A 17089-nucleotide genomic window follows, 5' to 3' on the forward strand; every position below is an offset into this window, starting at 1 on the left:
AGACATACTTGTATTTTGTTTTGAACATAAGGCAGACCCAGTCCAACTCTGGAATGCAAAAGGAATCAGGAGGAAGGCCAGCAGAGTGGGAGGAAAGCAGAATGCAGAGGGCTTCTGAGATATGAGATGGTAGCAATGAGAGATAGGGAAGGCTCACTGCATCATCTGGTCTGTGTGGCAGAGAATTGTCTGTTCCATCTTCAAGGGCTGTTGTCAGATAAGTTTTAAATGTGTCAGGTAGCAATACCTTGTCACTTTTTCTGAGATGTTCATCTTGTAGCGTTGTCTTGTATACTGTGAAGGGGATTGATTACTTTCAATGTTGTAGATTGCTGTGCTTAGCCAGGGTCTCACTGTGCTTTTGGCCCCAGAGTATAAGTGGGCCAGATAGTGGAGAGGTGTGTTTCGTGTTGCCAGGGGGAAGAGATTGGCTTTTGCAGCACGCAACGCCAAAGGAGAGCTCTCCTATCCACAATGAGAGAGAGGGGGGAGCATGCAGCAGTGAGCAGATTGCAGCTCCGTCCTGCTTTGCTGCCTTCCATGAGTGCGTGGGGGTACAGTGCAGTGATGCTTCGGGGGAACCCAAGGAACGACCCGGGCAACAATGTTGCTAGTGATGAGATGCAAGCAGACGATCCTGCTGCTTCTCATATACAGGTTTTAACCCCTCTCCTTGCCCTCTTCAAGGTCATTTTAGTAGCTGGCAGGGAAGGAAGAATGCAACCCATTTTAGGAAGATGGAAAAACCCTTTGGTTTCTGTCCTGGCTCGCTGTGAGTGCAGGGAATGCAGATGATGAGGTCTGGAGCCAGGCTGGAACATGTTCCTCTGGCCTTTCTCCTTTCCCTCCTCCCCCCTTCCTGAGGCACAGCGTGCTGCAAGCTCCTACAGGAGATGGTTCCTTTAAAATCAACCTTATCGCAAACCACTCTCCCCTTATCTACAGCCTTCAGCTGTGGACGTGCTGCACAGAGTGCTGACTGGGGACCTGCAGCAGCTGGCAGCAGCTTTCCATCTACTGCTGCAAAGGGAAGCTCTCCCAGCCTGTCTGCAGCAGTGCACCCGCTAAACCAGCAGTGCACTCTCATGAGAAAGCCATCCCTCCTGCTTTTAAAGGTTCATCAGCATTGCACAAAAATGCAGACGTATCTCTGCTGACTTTGCTCAAGTCTGGATATCAGTAGCACCACGGAGGGGGGACCTTACCGGTCAGAGCAGGATCATAACCCCACCAAATACCCGTGGGCCTTGGTGAGATTTGCGCAGCCCCGGGGAGGCTTGGACTGCTCCAGCTTCCCTGCTCTTTGTATTCTAGCAAACCTCTGCAAGTGCAGTGCGGCAAGCTCCTGAGCGTGAAAGCATGGACTGCTCTGCCCTTTCCTTTCCTGATAAATGTCACCCCAGCCTGAGCAATTGCCGGCAACAGGATGGGCTGCTCATTTCAGCCTTTCCTTCCTACCTCTGCAGCATCTGGCCAGACAGAGGGGAAGCAGCCTCAGAGCCCAGCGTTTGACCCCGATCAGCTAATGGGGTGAGAGAAGGGACAAGAGCCAGTGCTACAATCAGTCGTTTGAGTGAAGCAGTGCCTGTTTTGATTAGCTAGCAATTTTTCTGGTCGTTTAGAGGAAAGTTCTCTCCTTCCTAGGGAAGACATGAACTGTAGGACACCACCCCAAAACTATTTTGGAAGGGGGGAGAAACTATTTTGTGGAGAGATCTTTCAAACAGATGAGGAGGGGGAGGATATTTCCGCAGTGATTGACGTGGATCCACCAAGCTAAAAAGGACAGAGCATATTTAATTCCAGACACGGCATTTCCTCAGCATGAGGGCTGGGCATCAGCACTGCACACAGTGACTTCTTGCTCCCATCACTTGTGTGCAGCTGGTCCAGAGCTGACCCTGTCTGACAGCTAACAAGCGGCTCCTCGCCTCTGAGCCTGGCACTTCAGTGCACCGTGGGTTGCTTTTTGGAGCCGGGTAGGTGGGAAGGTTGCTCCAATGCGCGGGCTTAATTGATAGCTGGCACAGAAAAGGGGACGCGCTGATGGATGGGAGACAGCTGCCAGCTCCAGATGCCAGCAGTGGCATCAGAAAAGTGACAGGAGAAGGGGCCAGGAAGCAAGCTGGGGTGGGAGTGGGGAAACAAGCCTGGGACATAACCGTGTGAGGGGGATTAGTGCATAACTCTGTTAAAAGCCAAGGAAATGTGGCAGACCAGGTGGCTGGCTGGGAGGCTGGACTGCAAGGGCAGCCGAGTGCTCTGGGTCCTTGGTCTGGAGCCTCCTGGGAGCAGCACAGCAAGCTGTGCGCTTTTCTGCTGACTGCCGGGAAGACTGGAAGCCAGGTGGGAAGAACTGAGCTCCCGCAGTCGGTAAATATAGGAGAGCACTGTTGGCCGGTTCACAGGCTGACCGGGGAGAGAGACGCTTGATTCCTGGAGCGGTGGCAGCAGGAGGTCATCTGTGGTCATCAGTTCTGCTGGAGACATCTTTTCATCTTGCGTACCAAATATATATTCATGTGTATGAGGCTGACAACTTAGCAAAGCCCAGCTGGCTTGCTGGAGGGTGATGGGACATACTGGCCAGACACTTGTCTTTGTTGCTGGCTTGGTCTTCCCTTTATGTCTTTTGCAACAGAAGGATGTGCCAGGTCACCTTGGGTGTCCTGAGTCATAGTGAGGATGCGCTGGGCTGGGCAGACACAGGTGCTAGTGCAGATGCTCGCAGAAACCTCCTGTACTCCAGAGCATCCCTGATTTCTGATGCCCTAAGTGATGAGTCTTCCTACCTTTCCTTTAGCAGCTGCTCAAGGAGCCTTACAATCAGGATTTTCCCCTGATGTTCCATTTAGGGTTTTCCCTAATTGCATCCCAGTACATTCTACTCCATGCCTTCCATCCCTGATGATCCTCAACACTTGCCTTCTCACCTCCCTCTTGACATCTGGCAGATCTGAAGGAGAGACAATTGCCAACTTCCTTCTCATTAGTCTTGTCAAAAGTGTTTGCACCCCCATGATATTTAATTTACAGATGGGAGATGGATCCCTAATGAAATCCTGATGTTCAGATCATTTCTTGTCTCTTACATAGCTCAGATTCAAACACCGATCATTTGTTAAAAATTTAGACACCAGTCTAATTCTTCCAGAGATCGAGGTGGCTGGGGTTTTAGGGAGATCCAAACTAATAACTAGGATATCAGACATCTCTTCCCAACTCTCTTCCATTTTCAGTCTCCCTGCTGGGGACTGCGATATATTTGATCCCTCAGATTATTTTGTTTACTGCTCTTCAGAGTGCCCACACCCATCTGTGTGCTTCCGAGCCACTTCTCCTGAGGAAGTCACTGGTTCGTAGGTGGTCACGAAGAGAAACTTCAGTGCGGTTCCCATGTCTCACCAGCTGCCCACCATGTGCACAGAATTCTGAAATATGATGGTGCTATGAACCCAGAAGATGATATTTTGGTGAAAGGATACAAAATCTTGCGTCGTGTGAGATTTCAGCTGTCTCAGACATGGAACTGGGAAATTAGATCCCACAGTTTTGAATTCATGCTGAGCCCTAAACTAGTGGACCGGGCTCATATCTGGGTTCTCCTGTTCAGGCTTTGGAATCTGAAGAAGTTCAAGTTTCGTGCCCTGTGTTTGCTTCACCCTGTGCTCTGTTGCCATTTTCAGGCATCCCACCACCCCTTCTCACACTGCCGGGATGGCAGCAGCCTGAGAAGGGTCAAGTTTGCCAGACGGTGGGTTTCCAAACAGCATTTCTTACCGTGTGTTGCTCAAGCAGAGCTCCCTGTCTGCATCTTAAATCCCTGTTCACTTAGTGGAGGGGAAAGCACCGTGAATACAAAGAAAGAAACCAATAGTATTATTTAAAGCAGAGAATCGTGTAATCCCAGCGCTGAAGCTTTCTGAAATGAGTATTTTCACATTGGCTAGGAAGAATGTCCCTGCTGCCCTGCTTGTTCTCCTTGCCTGATCCCATATGTTGCAGCTGCTCCTGGCATCTCCATCCTCTGCCTGACTTGTGTCCTGATTCACATTTCTTGCTCTGCCAAGGCTTTCTGGGGTCAGGGATCTGGCTTCGTTTATAATCACCACTGACACTTAATAATAATTCTGCCTTAGGTTAGAAGTGCTCATGGAAAAGACACTCATTACAGTAAATGCAAACCACTGAAGCGCTGTACCGGTCCCTTCTCTGTCCCTTGTTACAGCATGGCTTGCTCTCTAGGGCAGAAATCTAGCCCTGTGTTGTAGTTTTACTGCTCTATTAGTACTTGTTTTTGGGGGGGGAAAACCAATGTCAGCCTTTCTTGATTCTGGGTTGATACTTTGAGCAGGTGCTACAGCCCCAGCCACCGCAAGGGATGGAAGAGTGTGTGGCGCAAGGCTGGCTCCACATACCTATCACTTGCTTGGAGTCCATTCCTTACATTCTGGTGTAAATATAGCCTCTATGTACTTATTCGGTAGCCTTTGTAGACATAGTGCGTGTAGAAATAGCTCTTGTAAAGCCCAGCCAGTCACAGAGGTAAAGCAGATTCTACCCTAGACTTAATTTCTCCGAATAAATATTCTGAGGTATTGACAAGGCAGGCTGTGCTGCAGCAGCGAGCTGCTAGGGGACTGAAAAGAATGATCAGTGCTGTCATTTCCATGTGCTTCATTTCCACTGGTAATTTTTCAGTGCTGCTACTGTCATTTCTTCTGGCTATTTCTTCTTACACTGATGGGGGCAAATTTTCCTACTGCTGGACCAGGGGCTTTCACAGCAATGAGGTGTCGTTAAGTCAGACACGGCCGCAGAAGCTCGGGAATGATCCACACTGCAGAGGGCAAGGCAGGAGAGGGCATATGAGCAGGTTATGAAGTGAATTCCCAGAGGACTCGGTTTCTTTTAAAGCTGAACAAGAAGCCGAGCAGAGTAAGGCTGAACTGGTAAAGCAGCTCCATTTCTGTATCATCGTATAGCTTCTTTATAGAAGCCGCTTCTGTATAGCTTCTTACTGGCTGGTTCTCTGCTGGAGGGGATAGAAAAGCAGAACGGGGATTGACGGAGCACAGGGTGGAGACAAGCATTAAAAAATAATATAAATGACCATCATAGCATAACTGAGGATAAAAATATCCCAATTTGAATTACTTGGGCTACTTCTGCACTGTAGGAGTAAAGTGGATTCAGAGAAAACTGATGAGAATGATTGAGAACCTGGAATAAATGAAAAGTTTGAAATTCTTTCCTCTAAGGCGAAGAGAAAAAGCCTGTAAAGTAATAAGTGAACTAGAAAAAAAGATGAGGGCTGTATATATTTTCCGGCTGTATTCAGGAAAGAAATGGAGCAGTCAATGAAATTGAAAAGGCAGCAAATTCCAAATGCATTCAGGGGAAGGTTCTTTCAGACAGCGTGTACTCAGACATCAGAGCTGCTTCCACAGACAGCACAATTCAAGGGCAGGTTGGATGTTTGTGTGAGCTATAAGTATATCCAGAGTTATAAGGTAGACAAGAGCTTTGGAAGGTTAAAAACCACTCCTGCTTCCAAGTTTAAATCAATCTCTCACTATTACACATTCAGGTGAAGTCTTCTGAGGAGCTGGGTTAGCATCCCTCTGCCTGATGGGAGGTTCTTAGGCCTTTTTCTGAATTAACTGATCCTGGTTGCTGCCAAAGAGAGTTTTCTGGAGCAGCTGGGTCCACATCTGATGTGGTTTGACCTTGTTCAGTTGTGGTTTCAACTGAAGTGGGTGAAATGATTCTTTGAGTTCACTGGTGTGAAGGAGGCCAAGAGAGGAGTGAATCCAGAGAGGGTGGTGGGTCCCATTCCCATCAGGATAGTAGGAAAAGTTGAATAGATGTAGCAGCAAAGCCATTTCAGAAGGAAAATAACCAAAATTGGGCCAGAGCAAGTAGCCTTGTTTAAATAATTCTATCATGCATTGTGCTTTTTGGGAGAGAAACACCAACAAAATACTTTCTGATCTCGTGATGCAGCAAGAGGAAAAGGTTTAGTTAGGATTTTGTTAATATTTGTGTGAGCATCTTGCAGTGCCTTGGCAGTGTCTGGGTCCATTCTGGCACTGACAGACGAGTATTTGGTATGAAATGCCTCTTCCTTTTCAGGGGAAAAAGGATAAAAACCTGGCTGTGGAGAGTGTGGCCTTTTAAAAGCACTTCCTAATATCTTTTGCCTTTTGGGGGCCTGGTTGCTGTGGGTTTGTTGCAAACTGAGGGTGTCAAAGTTGTGAAGATTGATTTCAAGACCAGCAAAGCCCCATACTGTGAATACGAAGAGGGACTCCCCTTTGCATTTTCAACTTGGTGACGTGTCTCTGAGGCACAGGGGGGACAGCAGCACTTTTGTATAACACCCTCATATTTTGCTTGAATGTACAGCATCCCTGTCAAACTATTATTATTACTATTATTATTATAATATAATGTTATACCCCTAAAAGAACTGTGCAAATCTCTTTCTTGCTGGCTCCAGCTCTGGGGATTTTTTACTTGATAACTGTCATCAGGCAGCTTTTCCTGTTGGATTTCTAATTAAAATGGCAGCCTTCGGGGACTGTATTCCTGCCCAGCATATATTAATGGAGGTTTAAGAACATTTTAGGTAGAGTTTAAATACTGCTTTTCAACATCTGTGTTCTGACTTTCTATAATCAACCAAAAGTGTCTATATACAACCACAGCAGGAATTAACCTGTCATACTTCTCATAAATATCATCTGTGCTGCCTGTTGGTTAAAAAACAGTTTTCCCTGCCCCAGATTCTTAAAGCAAATAAAAAATGCACCCAGCTCCCCTTCCTCTAATTTCTCTGTGCCTCCTCATCTGCTGCTCTGTGAAGGTTATTGGAGGGTACAGGTTTTCTGAGGTATATTACTCAGAGAGTTATTTTCACTGCGCTTTTCTTTTAAGGATGTCTTCTCTAAGGTGCTTCTCTAACTGAAAAGGTTATATTGCTATTATTATTCTAAAAGAGTAGGAGGACGTTTGGCTCTCCTCTTACTTGTCTTGGGCCGGATGTGACATGTATGACATACTCTATGGAAATAAATTTGTATCCGTCTGCAATGAAATGGTTTGCGCTCTGTCAGCAATCTGTTGAGGTCCCCCAGAAGATGATTCAGATCTTTTCTGGAAATACTCAGACAAGCCTCAGTCAAAGCAATTTAGGGAAAAAACCCAACACTAACAAAGCAATTTAAATTTGCACTACTGGGGACCAAAGAGCAGCCTGGCCAGCAAGCAAACCTGCTTTTTCTGAATTTGTCCAGGGCTGCAGTGAAAACTGTTCATCACCATGGTGTGAAGTGCACCAGTCGTTTCATCTGCCATTACTGAAACGTTGCTAGCAAGAAAAAGTGCCCAACGGGGATCAATGGAGACTGTGCAGGCAAATGCTCAGCCTGTCTGAAAATCAGGCCGTGTGCTGAGCATCCTCAGGCTGCGAACTTTGGGCTCTGTTAAAACAGCATCACCGAGTTCACAGCCACAGGAGCTTTTGCATTATCTTTGCTCACACACTCTGCCTCATGGCACGTGGAACCATCCAAGTGTCCAGGCCTGCCAGGCCGCTTCTTTTCGTGGGTCTTACAATTGCTATCGGTATAAAAAGTCAAGGGGTGGAAGTTGTGCTTGGTTGCCGTGGTTGTGATCGAATTAAGCTAGAGGACTGAGTTAGGTGGAAAGTTCGCAGCCTCCCTGCAGAATGCGAGCTGTGCTGTAAGCAGCAATAGTTTATGCTTTTGTACATAAATATAGTCAAATGTAACATGCTACCAGCGTTTTGGCCGATGCCCTGATCTCTGTGTGCTGCTTCTATAGGGTCCCCCATGGCTATGGAGCCACAGGCCAGGTTTCTGTAGGGACAGAGCCTAATAAACTTGTGCTTCAGACTGCTCAAGCCCGTTCTAGGGTGAGCTGGAGGCCTCACCTGCCTGTGCAAAGGTTGCTTTGTTAATGCAGAGAAAAGCGTTTTGAAGACAAACAGGCACGTGCTGATTCCATTGAGGGATGTGCATTTTTTGGCTCAGCATCTTTCAGTTCACTCTTACAGATATCCAAATAGGGCTGAATAGTGGGTTAATATGCGTGTGCTTTGCTCTCTCGATTGAAATGCAAGATGCATTAAAGAAGTACTAATTGATGAAGAGTAAACTGCATGGGTTCTGCAGTTCTTCAGCAAGTTTGCACTTACTGGGCAGGACCTAATGGGTTTATATTATATCCCAGGTGGTAGTCATATGAATCCGTACATACGTTAAGTGATAATCTTAGATTTTTTAAAACCTGTTAGGAATATTAAACTAAAAAATTCAGCTGTGACTGAAAGAAATATAAAGATAAAGGTCGCTGCTAATTTCTTTTGAGAAGACAGTTTTCTTTCTCATTTGAAGGGTCTGTTCTCTTGATGTGATTTCCTTTCTCTCGTGTTCTGGTTGTGTGTTTATGGATACAAATACAGCTGGCAGTCCCTAGGTCTCTGGGTCAGCCTTGTTCATGTCCGTAAATGGGGACAGGGAGGCACTGTGGCAGACCAGATGTTCATTTAGTCCACTCTCCTGCTCTTAATAATCATCAAATGTTTCAGTGGGGGCACGCGATGAATTCCAAAACAACAGCTATACATGAATCTGCTCACAGGTCATATTTATTCCTCAGGGTTTTTGAAGCGCTGAAAAGGAAGAATATAAACAGATTTTTTAAAAGTTATTTTTAGTCAGCCATTTATTTATTTAGGCATGCATTTAATATCCTGCCAAGCTCCTGGCCCAGAGGATTACACGATACTCATGTCTTTCTGGGATATTTGTGTCTTACCTGCCTGGCAGCATTTTCTCCCTGGACCAAACTGTCCCAGAAGGTGTTCTATAATATAATTACTGTTTTTTAACTCCTACCCATTAATGAGGAATCTTTGAACTATGGTAAAGCCATCCCTCAGTGGAAGGCAAACAGCTTCACAACAGTATGTGACAGCACACAGCTCTGACACCTGGTGTTGCTGCTGGGAGGAAAGATGATGGGCATCCCCTTCCTCAGAACACCTCTTTATATGAATTTGTAATTCACTTGCTGAAAATAGGTCTGTGCTCCAAGGGAAGGGGTGTCACTGACCTAGGTAATAGCATAACCTGATCAATATTGCCATGAGTGCTTTGTTTCATTACTCGTCCATCCTAACTGTTTTAATTGACTTTGTCCCTGGTAGCTCAGTGCACTCAGGGAGTGTTTTCCCCCTTAGCTCAGTGAATTTTTGATCAGACCACAACTGAGGTCCTTCTGACACAGTCTGCAGCCTGGACTCACCTCCATGGTCTGACTCATCCAGCAGTTACCTCATCTTGCTGCTCGGTACCTGCGCCTGGTCCGGTCCAGCCTCTCACCCCACTCTGAGCTCCTCGATGCCGTGTCCAGGCCGTGACAGGTGTCACCTCTTACCCTGTGCTACCCATGTTTTCCTAACGCCCACTTTCAAACCAGTTACATTTCTCATCTCCTTCTCAGGTATTCATGCTTCCTTTCCTCTCAACCTCCCAGATATTTCTTTCCCTAGGCGTATCTATGTATAGCTACTGAGCTAGACAGACCTTTCGCCTGATGACTGTGGTCATTCTTAAACTTCCAAAAAAGCCTGTGACCTATTTCCAGAAGTGATTCATTGCCAGCCTCTCGTAAGAGCTACAATTCCCAAAGATGCAGATAAGAGCCACGAGAGATTTAAAAAAAAAAAGCCTAGGGAGGTAAGATATCTAATTCCCACAGAGAGCGAGACACCTAACCTACTTACAGCTCTGGGGGCTTGATTTCTTTTCTCCAAAAGCATTTAACTATATCAAGAGATACTGCTGCAAACCTGAGCAGTAGGCATATGGAACATAAGCCCCATTGAAAAGCAAAGGGGTGCATCCTCCAAAGTTATAGAGGTTCATAAAAAACCCTGGCCCCAGTCCTTGCATCGCTGTTCTGGGACACATTTCCTGGGAGGTGACAATGCCGTTGTCCCTCTGTGCTGGTGGCACTGGCCAGCTCCTGTCCCTCCTTGCTAGCATCCATGTCCCAGCTCAGCTCAGTGCAGGCAGAATCCAACCCTGAAGATTTTTCCCTAGAGATTTAAAGAAAATGATGCAGGAAAGACAGTCGCTCAAGTTGTGCTAGAAAATATTTTTAAAAGTCTGTGGCGTGTTGCCATGGTGACAAAAGTTCTTAAAATGCTGAAGATTAAAGTCGAGGCTGGGAATGGTGGCATGGGGAGGGGAAATGGGGCTGTTGTCTTGACAACCTCCACTCTGAGAGTGCAAGAGGCAAAACACATGGTGGTGGCGGGATCTTTGGGGTTTATATATATCTATAAACATCTGCCGTTTACGCCAGCTTTCTCGGTGCTAATTAGTCCTGCTATTTCACCTTTCTCTGCTGTGAATACTTTCCAACGGACACAAGTCTCTGAGGGAGAAGGCAAGAAGAGTTAGATCGCCTTGGGAGGTGGCAGAGCCTTGCATCGTGTTCCGGCAGAGCTTTAACAGGCTGCTGCAAGATCACTTCTCCCTGCCCCGTGTGCACATACACACTCCGGCTTGTCCTGCTGCTGAAGTGGCTCTTTATGACCATCAAGGGGACCTGCCTGGGCTCCAGTTAGTCAACAAAATACATGGGCAGTGGTTAGAGCAGGAGATCAAAGCTGGCATCCCTAGATTTGACTCCAAACTTTGCTCTCAGCTTTCTCTGCAACCTCTGGGAAGTGGCTTTTCTCTTTTATATGCCTCATTTTGCCCATCTAGAATAATGGAGATCACACATTCGCTGGAGATATTGAAGCATACCAGATTAATGTCAGCCGAGCCCCTTGAGACCTTCAGATGAAATCTGCCACAGCAGCACAAAGGATTATTGTATTTTAAGTGTAAAATCTACTTGGGTATCTCTCTTAACACCTGGCACTCGGTGCACTTCTCTCAAACTCGCTGTTCCAGGCAGCTCTGAGACAAGCACACTCCATAATATGTTCCCCCGTGAGTGTTAAACCTAATGAATCACAGACCCGAATCTCCTCTCGCACTGACTCAAGGCAGCATCAGCAACTCTGCTGACATTGATTATGTCATTTGGTGCAAAGCAAGCATAAAAAGAGAATCAACCCCAAACTCTGGCCTTCATCTGAAACTTGATCTTCTGGCTATAGTTTTCCTTGCTGGCACAGCAAAAAGCAGGCAAAACCAAATCTCACACCGTCTCAAACTGTTGAGCGCATCCCTGATTCTGCACACTGCTTGCAGATGTATCTGTGCGGCACAGATGACTTCCCATCTCCAGCCCATCTGCTCTGTGCTGGCTGGTGCTTTCAGCGTTGTCCCAATACAATCTGGATGTCGAAGCTCCCTCTCTCCCTCCCGTACCATTGCGCCGTTCTGCCAAACACATGGTGATGAGCACGGCGCAAAGCTGTCTGACCCAAAGCTGATCCTTCATAAGGGACTCCTGCTTCCCAGTACACTCTGGAGTTGTAAATAAGCCCAAACTGCTGTCCTTTACATAATTTTTCTTCCTTAACTAAACCTCTTTTCAGCAGGCCAGCCTGAGCAACAGTTGCCTCAGAAATTCAGACTTTGTATGTTTTAGTGGCAAGAGCAGCATTAGCAGCATTTTGTCACTTCTTCCAAAACAATCAGATGTGTGTCCTGGTGAGTTACTCAAGACAACAAACCTTTTGTAGTAAAATTAGTTTATGTTTTGGCACAGCTTAAGCATGACATTACTGGAATAATGAATAGAAAGTTGGGGAGGGTGAGGAAGTAGAGGGGTTGTTGATGCATTTCTCCTTGCAGCATCAAGGAGAGGGAAAGAGCAACTGAGATGTTTTGTTTTGCTTTGCTGAAACATTGTGTTTCCCAGCAGTGTGGGTTTCCTCAGCAGGCTGGATTTCTTGGGGAGCTGCCCTTTCTTTCTCAACTCAGATTTTTATGTGTGTCCTCACAGTGTCTGAGTTGCTCGGGGCTTTTGGCTCTGTGTGAGCCTTGTGTATGCTAGAGCTTCCACGCTTCGGTGCTTTAATGTGCATAACGCTGTGTGGGCCTGGAGAGGATTTTTCCTCCTGGGGAAGCCCATCCTGCGAGCTCCACATGTTGTTTGTCTTTCCCCTCTCTCCAGCCTCCCAGGACAGAGCTGCACGCCAGGGCTCCCAAATCCTTCCTCTCTGACGTGGGTTGTGTCAGTCAAGACTTGCTGAGTGTGGAGAAGGTGACGTTTTAGCCCTTGCCACTAGAATTTGCGCTGATTCGTGGTAGTGACCCCTAAAGGAGAAAAGCCCCTGGTTTTGTAATGAGCTGCCTTTAGTTTGCACATTGGCCAGAATGAGTAAGAGCTTAAACTGTTGTCCAGTCAGTTCTTGGAACTAAATAGGACGAGGCCCAGTCATGATGCGGGTACTTAGTACAACCACCCTGGAGTAATCTAACAGTATTTTAGGCCCAGAAAAGCTCTGCACAGCAACCACCTGTCCCCAGTATATCAAGAGATTAGCACTGGGATTTGAAAAGGCAGCTAATGCCTCTATGAGGAAAATGTATTTTTACCTCTGTTGTTATCTACAAAGGCCAAGAAAGGAAGAATGAAAGACATCTCAACTTTCTCCCCCATAGTTCACAAATACTCTACTGAAATATAAGTAAATATGTATTTCCTTACAGCAGAACAACCTTAACTGTGACTAGAGCACTCAGAATAACATATGACACTGTTTTGATTCTCTTTTGACATTTGTGTTTCCTTTTAAGGTCTTTGGTTTTTTGAAGCCATAAATTAAGAGTCAATTCTTTGCTTTCTGTGAAGCTGGAATAGTGTAATAGCTACTTGATTATCCACAGGGGCTTTATCACAGTTGTTTATTAACCATAGCGAGGATACAGACACCAGCACTGGCTCAGGACCCGCAGGCTCTCTTAGTTTGGAAGTGCTACAGGAATACTGATGCACCATGGCTTTCAAAGAGCTGAGGAATTCTGGTGACCTGTTGGTGTGGGTAGCCACACCAAGCTGTGTGCCAACAGAAAACAAGGCGCCTAATTAAACATACGAGTTGGACTTCAGGCAAAGCCCTTGTTTCACTGCCAGAGCTGGGTCCCCACTTCTCCAAGGTGTCCTTGATTTCTTCCAACCCATGGGAGCAGGTTGGAGGAATCCTGCTGCAGTGCACAACTGTACGCAGCCGTTTGGGGCTGACAAGATTTCAGATTCATACCGATGGGATCCTGGTAGCTTGTTCTGTATTAGCAGGATTTCCAAGATGGAGATATTCTTTAAGTAGAGATGACTTTGTTGAGGAAAGTTTTGGTCCTCTCATTTTCCCAAGCTGTTTTTTCAGAAAGCATTGCAAGCATTGCAAGAGACAGCTTTGTAACAGGGATTCTGAAGACACAGGTTGTTTTGGACAGTCAAGAAGCAGGGATATTAGCTCTATCAGATAATACCCTTGGAAAGAAGTGCCTTTAAATGTGAATCCATGCTTTGTCCTTCTCCTCCTCGCTCCCCTTTTCCCAATCAGAGGCAGCAGAAAACCAGAAAGCACAAGCAGTCCCAGGGGCAGAAGAAGCTCTGAGACCCAGCCTGGATTGTGTTACAACACAACAAGAAAGCCCTGAGTGTTAATGATGAGAACCAGAGAAGTTCCATTCACCATCCACATTCCTCTGCTCATGGTCCAGCTATTCTCAAATGTTTCTTCCCTCTGTCTCCCTGGTGAGCTCCAGACTGCTTAAGGGCACTGCAGCTCTGACTTAGACACTCTCCAGCCTACCAGTGGAGTTAATATTCCTGCAACACAGCCACCCATTTACACGAGGAGCTTCTTCTCAGTTATTCGTGTGTGCCACACAGTCAGTGTTTCTTATTTTTCTCTTGCACGTGAATGCAAATGTATTCCAGGGAGTGGGCCAAAGCTGGTAACTCCTGAGACTGACATTTGAATTAGGATTTGTCTCACCTGCACTTCAGACATTTACAGTTGGAGTTCGTTATTTAGGCTTACTTTATGGGCAGCAGAGAGAAACAGGAATTCCTGTGTGTGATTAGCACATCTCCTTCTCTGGTAAATAAGTGCCACAAATCAGATGTCCTACCCTCTGGATGTGTGTCTCCATCCAGTGGCTCTAATGATAGGTTAGTTCTCAAGATTCAAAGAAGCTGAAACCACCACTTCCTAAATCCCTGTCCCTGGCTGCAGTTCACTGGGTTGCAGGAGGCCTGCAGCTCTTTAAAAAACACACATAGATGGGAGAGGAAAAGTCATTAGCACAGTAAAACCCTGGTGATACAAAAGATCCATTCAGTGATCCTTCTGCAAACTACTGCTCTGGCTTTGTTAAAAGCATGGCCCGTGGCTGTCGCTCAAATAGGCTGGATTCGCTTTGGGTTATCTAAATGAAAATGATCATTTCTGCAATGGGAAAAAAAAAAAAGGTGAAACCAGTAGGAATTATTCTTTAGGAATTATGCGCTCAGCTTTCATATTGAGTCGGCATTGAAAGTCAGATTTCCTAGAACAGCCTTTCATGCGGTACTTCGGATATTTTCTTCTCTTCAGCCCAGAAATATCGCTAGAATGGCCTTTCTCACACCAGGTGACACTGTGGACTCTACCTGCATCTTGGATGTGGTGGAAATAATGGGCTTTAGAAGCAGTTAACCAAATCATTCGTCCTTGTGGCTTCCAGCGTCCTTCTCTGGCTTCCTCCTGGTCCGAGTTGAGCACGTTGGCATCTCTCAACACGTACAACCTCGTGGCATCCCGATTAGGTGGGGAAACAGAAATTCAAATTGAATGGTTAGCTCTGACAGCAGAGCGATGAGCCAATTCAGCTAAACCGACAAACCACGATTCCTTTATTTTATAACAAAAGTTTTCTGCCTTTTTAGCTGCTTGAACCAACTTGCAATGGGATGTGGGCAGGCTGATCCTTGGTCTGGGCAGATATGACGGGTACATAGGTGTTCAGCACTCAGGTTTTGCGAGATGTGCTGCTCCCTGCAGTTTCAGTCCCTGTTGCAGCAAACCGCTATCTTCTCTAAGCCTGTGTCAGTGACTCTGTGCCTTTTGACCCACTGCCTGGTGCCCCATAAGAGAGTTTTGTTTACAGGTTTATTTTCCATCCGAAGAGTGGATAGTTAATGCAGGAAGAGAGCTGGGACATGCAACCTCATCTGCTTCATAGTGCTCTTGTTTACTTCCTCCCATTCCTCTGCTTTTTGTTCCCTTCCATTCAGTCCAACCAGAATGTTGTGTCACCAGACTGCAGGCTGGGCTGCAAACCAGCCAGGCTGGATGTGCCTCCCGAGAAGGCTGAGCTCATTCCGCTTCATTCACACACAACACTCCAAATATTTCACTCCTCCTCTCCCAGAAACAGCAGGATTGCATGTGGGGAGATGTGATTAACGTTTCTTCAGGTGAAGCTCTAGGGCAGGGCACATTGGCAGAGCTGGGACATGCCTAATAGGCCTCTGTCCGTCGCATCTCTGTCACAAATTGCCATGGTGACACAGCACCATGTGGGAGAGGATGCCAGATGTGTTTGGGGTCTCTGTTTTCAGAGTGGTACAGTCAACTTCTTTAGCTGGAAGCCAGCACACTATGAGGACTGGTCCTTAGTGGATCCAGACCGTTGCCCAGCGACGGGTTGAAGGTCTCTTCTCTTCATGAACTGTGTTAATGGCAAAAGAGGCCAGAAGGTGGGCTCTGTGCTGAACCACACTCACCAGAGCCCAGCTCTCCTCACTGTGGCATGTTGTACAGAAGGGAAATCCAACCCTGGGTCAATATGTGGTGCAGTAGAGCAGTCGCCGGCATGCCCTGTGTGTCTAGCTATCATCACAAAGCTGGCCATAAAAAGCACCCCCAAAACTCCAAAACACACTACCCATAGGGAAAAAAATAAGTGTCCATCAAGTTAATTCTTCATTGTATGTGCCGCTTTGATAATAGGTCACCTGGATTTCTCAGTGTGCCCTGCTATGGCCAGTACTATGGACAACATGGCCATAAACTCCGTTTGCATTAGAGAACTAACTGCAGAGATGTGGTTGCACCTGCCTGTTTCCAGGTTTCTGGGTTTCTTTGCTAAGAACTGTTTACAGCTCTGCCATGTTTCTCTTTTCCTTGCACACCTGCACATAAGACTGGAAGTGATATAGCTGCAGAATACAAGAAAAACAAGAAAATGGTTGATTCAGATCCTCTTCTAGAAGTCTCTGCTGAGTTTGAGGCCATTCTTTCTTGCGTTTGATATTTGCAGGGACTGCATCTGCCATGCAGTACAAAGACAGCTTCCACCATGGGTCAGCGCCTAGCACACATTCAGCAAGAGCAGAAATCAAAGAAGGGCATTGCAGTTAAAAAGATGTAATGATAGAGTTTATTTCTGAGGAGTGGATGGTGTTCCAGAAATATTTGCAACCAACTTATTTTATAAAATTAGTTACAGAGCTTTTAATATAAATTAGCAGGCAAAATCAAAGGGCAGAAAGGATGAATGACTATGATTTTGTGTTTTGGTTTTTAATCTGTTTTTCAGCTGGTTCTGCTTGCATGCTGTGATTGACCTGAGCTGAGCTGATGCAGCCTTTTCTGCTACTTTAGCAAGGTTCTTGACCCTGATACTGCATTTAATTATGTTGGGTTGGTCGTTTGGGGACCTGCCATCTAATCCGCTCCCTCTTGGCCCCTGCAGATCTTCCACATGACCTATGATCTGGCCAGCGCGGTGGTGCGGATCGTGAACCTGATCGGGATGATGCTGCTGTTGTGTCACTGGGACGGCTGCCTCCAGTTCCTCGTGCCCATGCTGCAGGACTTCCCCGACGACTGCTGGGTGTCCCTCAACCGCATGGTGGTAAGTGCCTGGCCTAAACCGAGGCCCTCGATCATGGCATTGACCTCCCAGCGCTGACGTGGCACCCTCCAGCTTCCTATCTAAACCCATGTCCTTTTAGGGTATTTCTCCACTCTCCAGCAGTGTGTTCAGGTGGGATCCCAGTACATATTCTGCCACACCACCCACAATTGTATGGATAA

General features: G+C 46.5%; 1 protein-coding gene across 3 annotated transcripts in view; it reads left to right on the forward strand.

Moving 5' to 3' along the window:
- Positions 1 to 17089, forward strand: part of HCN4 (hyperpolarization activated cyclic nucleotide gated potassium channel 4) — a 137083-nt gene that overhangs the window by 79933 nt on the left and 40061 nt on the right. For all 3 annotated transcript variants that reach the window (XM_065077113.1, XM_065077112.1, XM_021300777.2), the window contains one exon: positions 16746 to 16907. In XM_065077113.1, coding sequence (XP_064933185.1) covers positions 16746 to 16907 — 162 coding nt within the window. The remainder of the gene's footprint in view (positions 1 to 16745; positions 16908 to 17089) is intronic.

This window comes from Columba livia, chromosome 11 (genome assembly GCF_036013475.1).
Source record: "Columba livia isolate bColLiv1 breed racing homer chromosome 11, bColLiv1.pat.W.v2, whole genome shotgun sequence".
NCBI lineage: Eukaryota > Metazoa > Chordata > Aves > Columbiformes > Columbidae > Columba > Columba livia.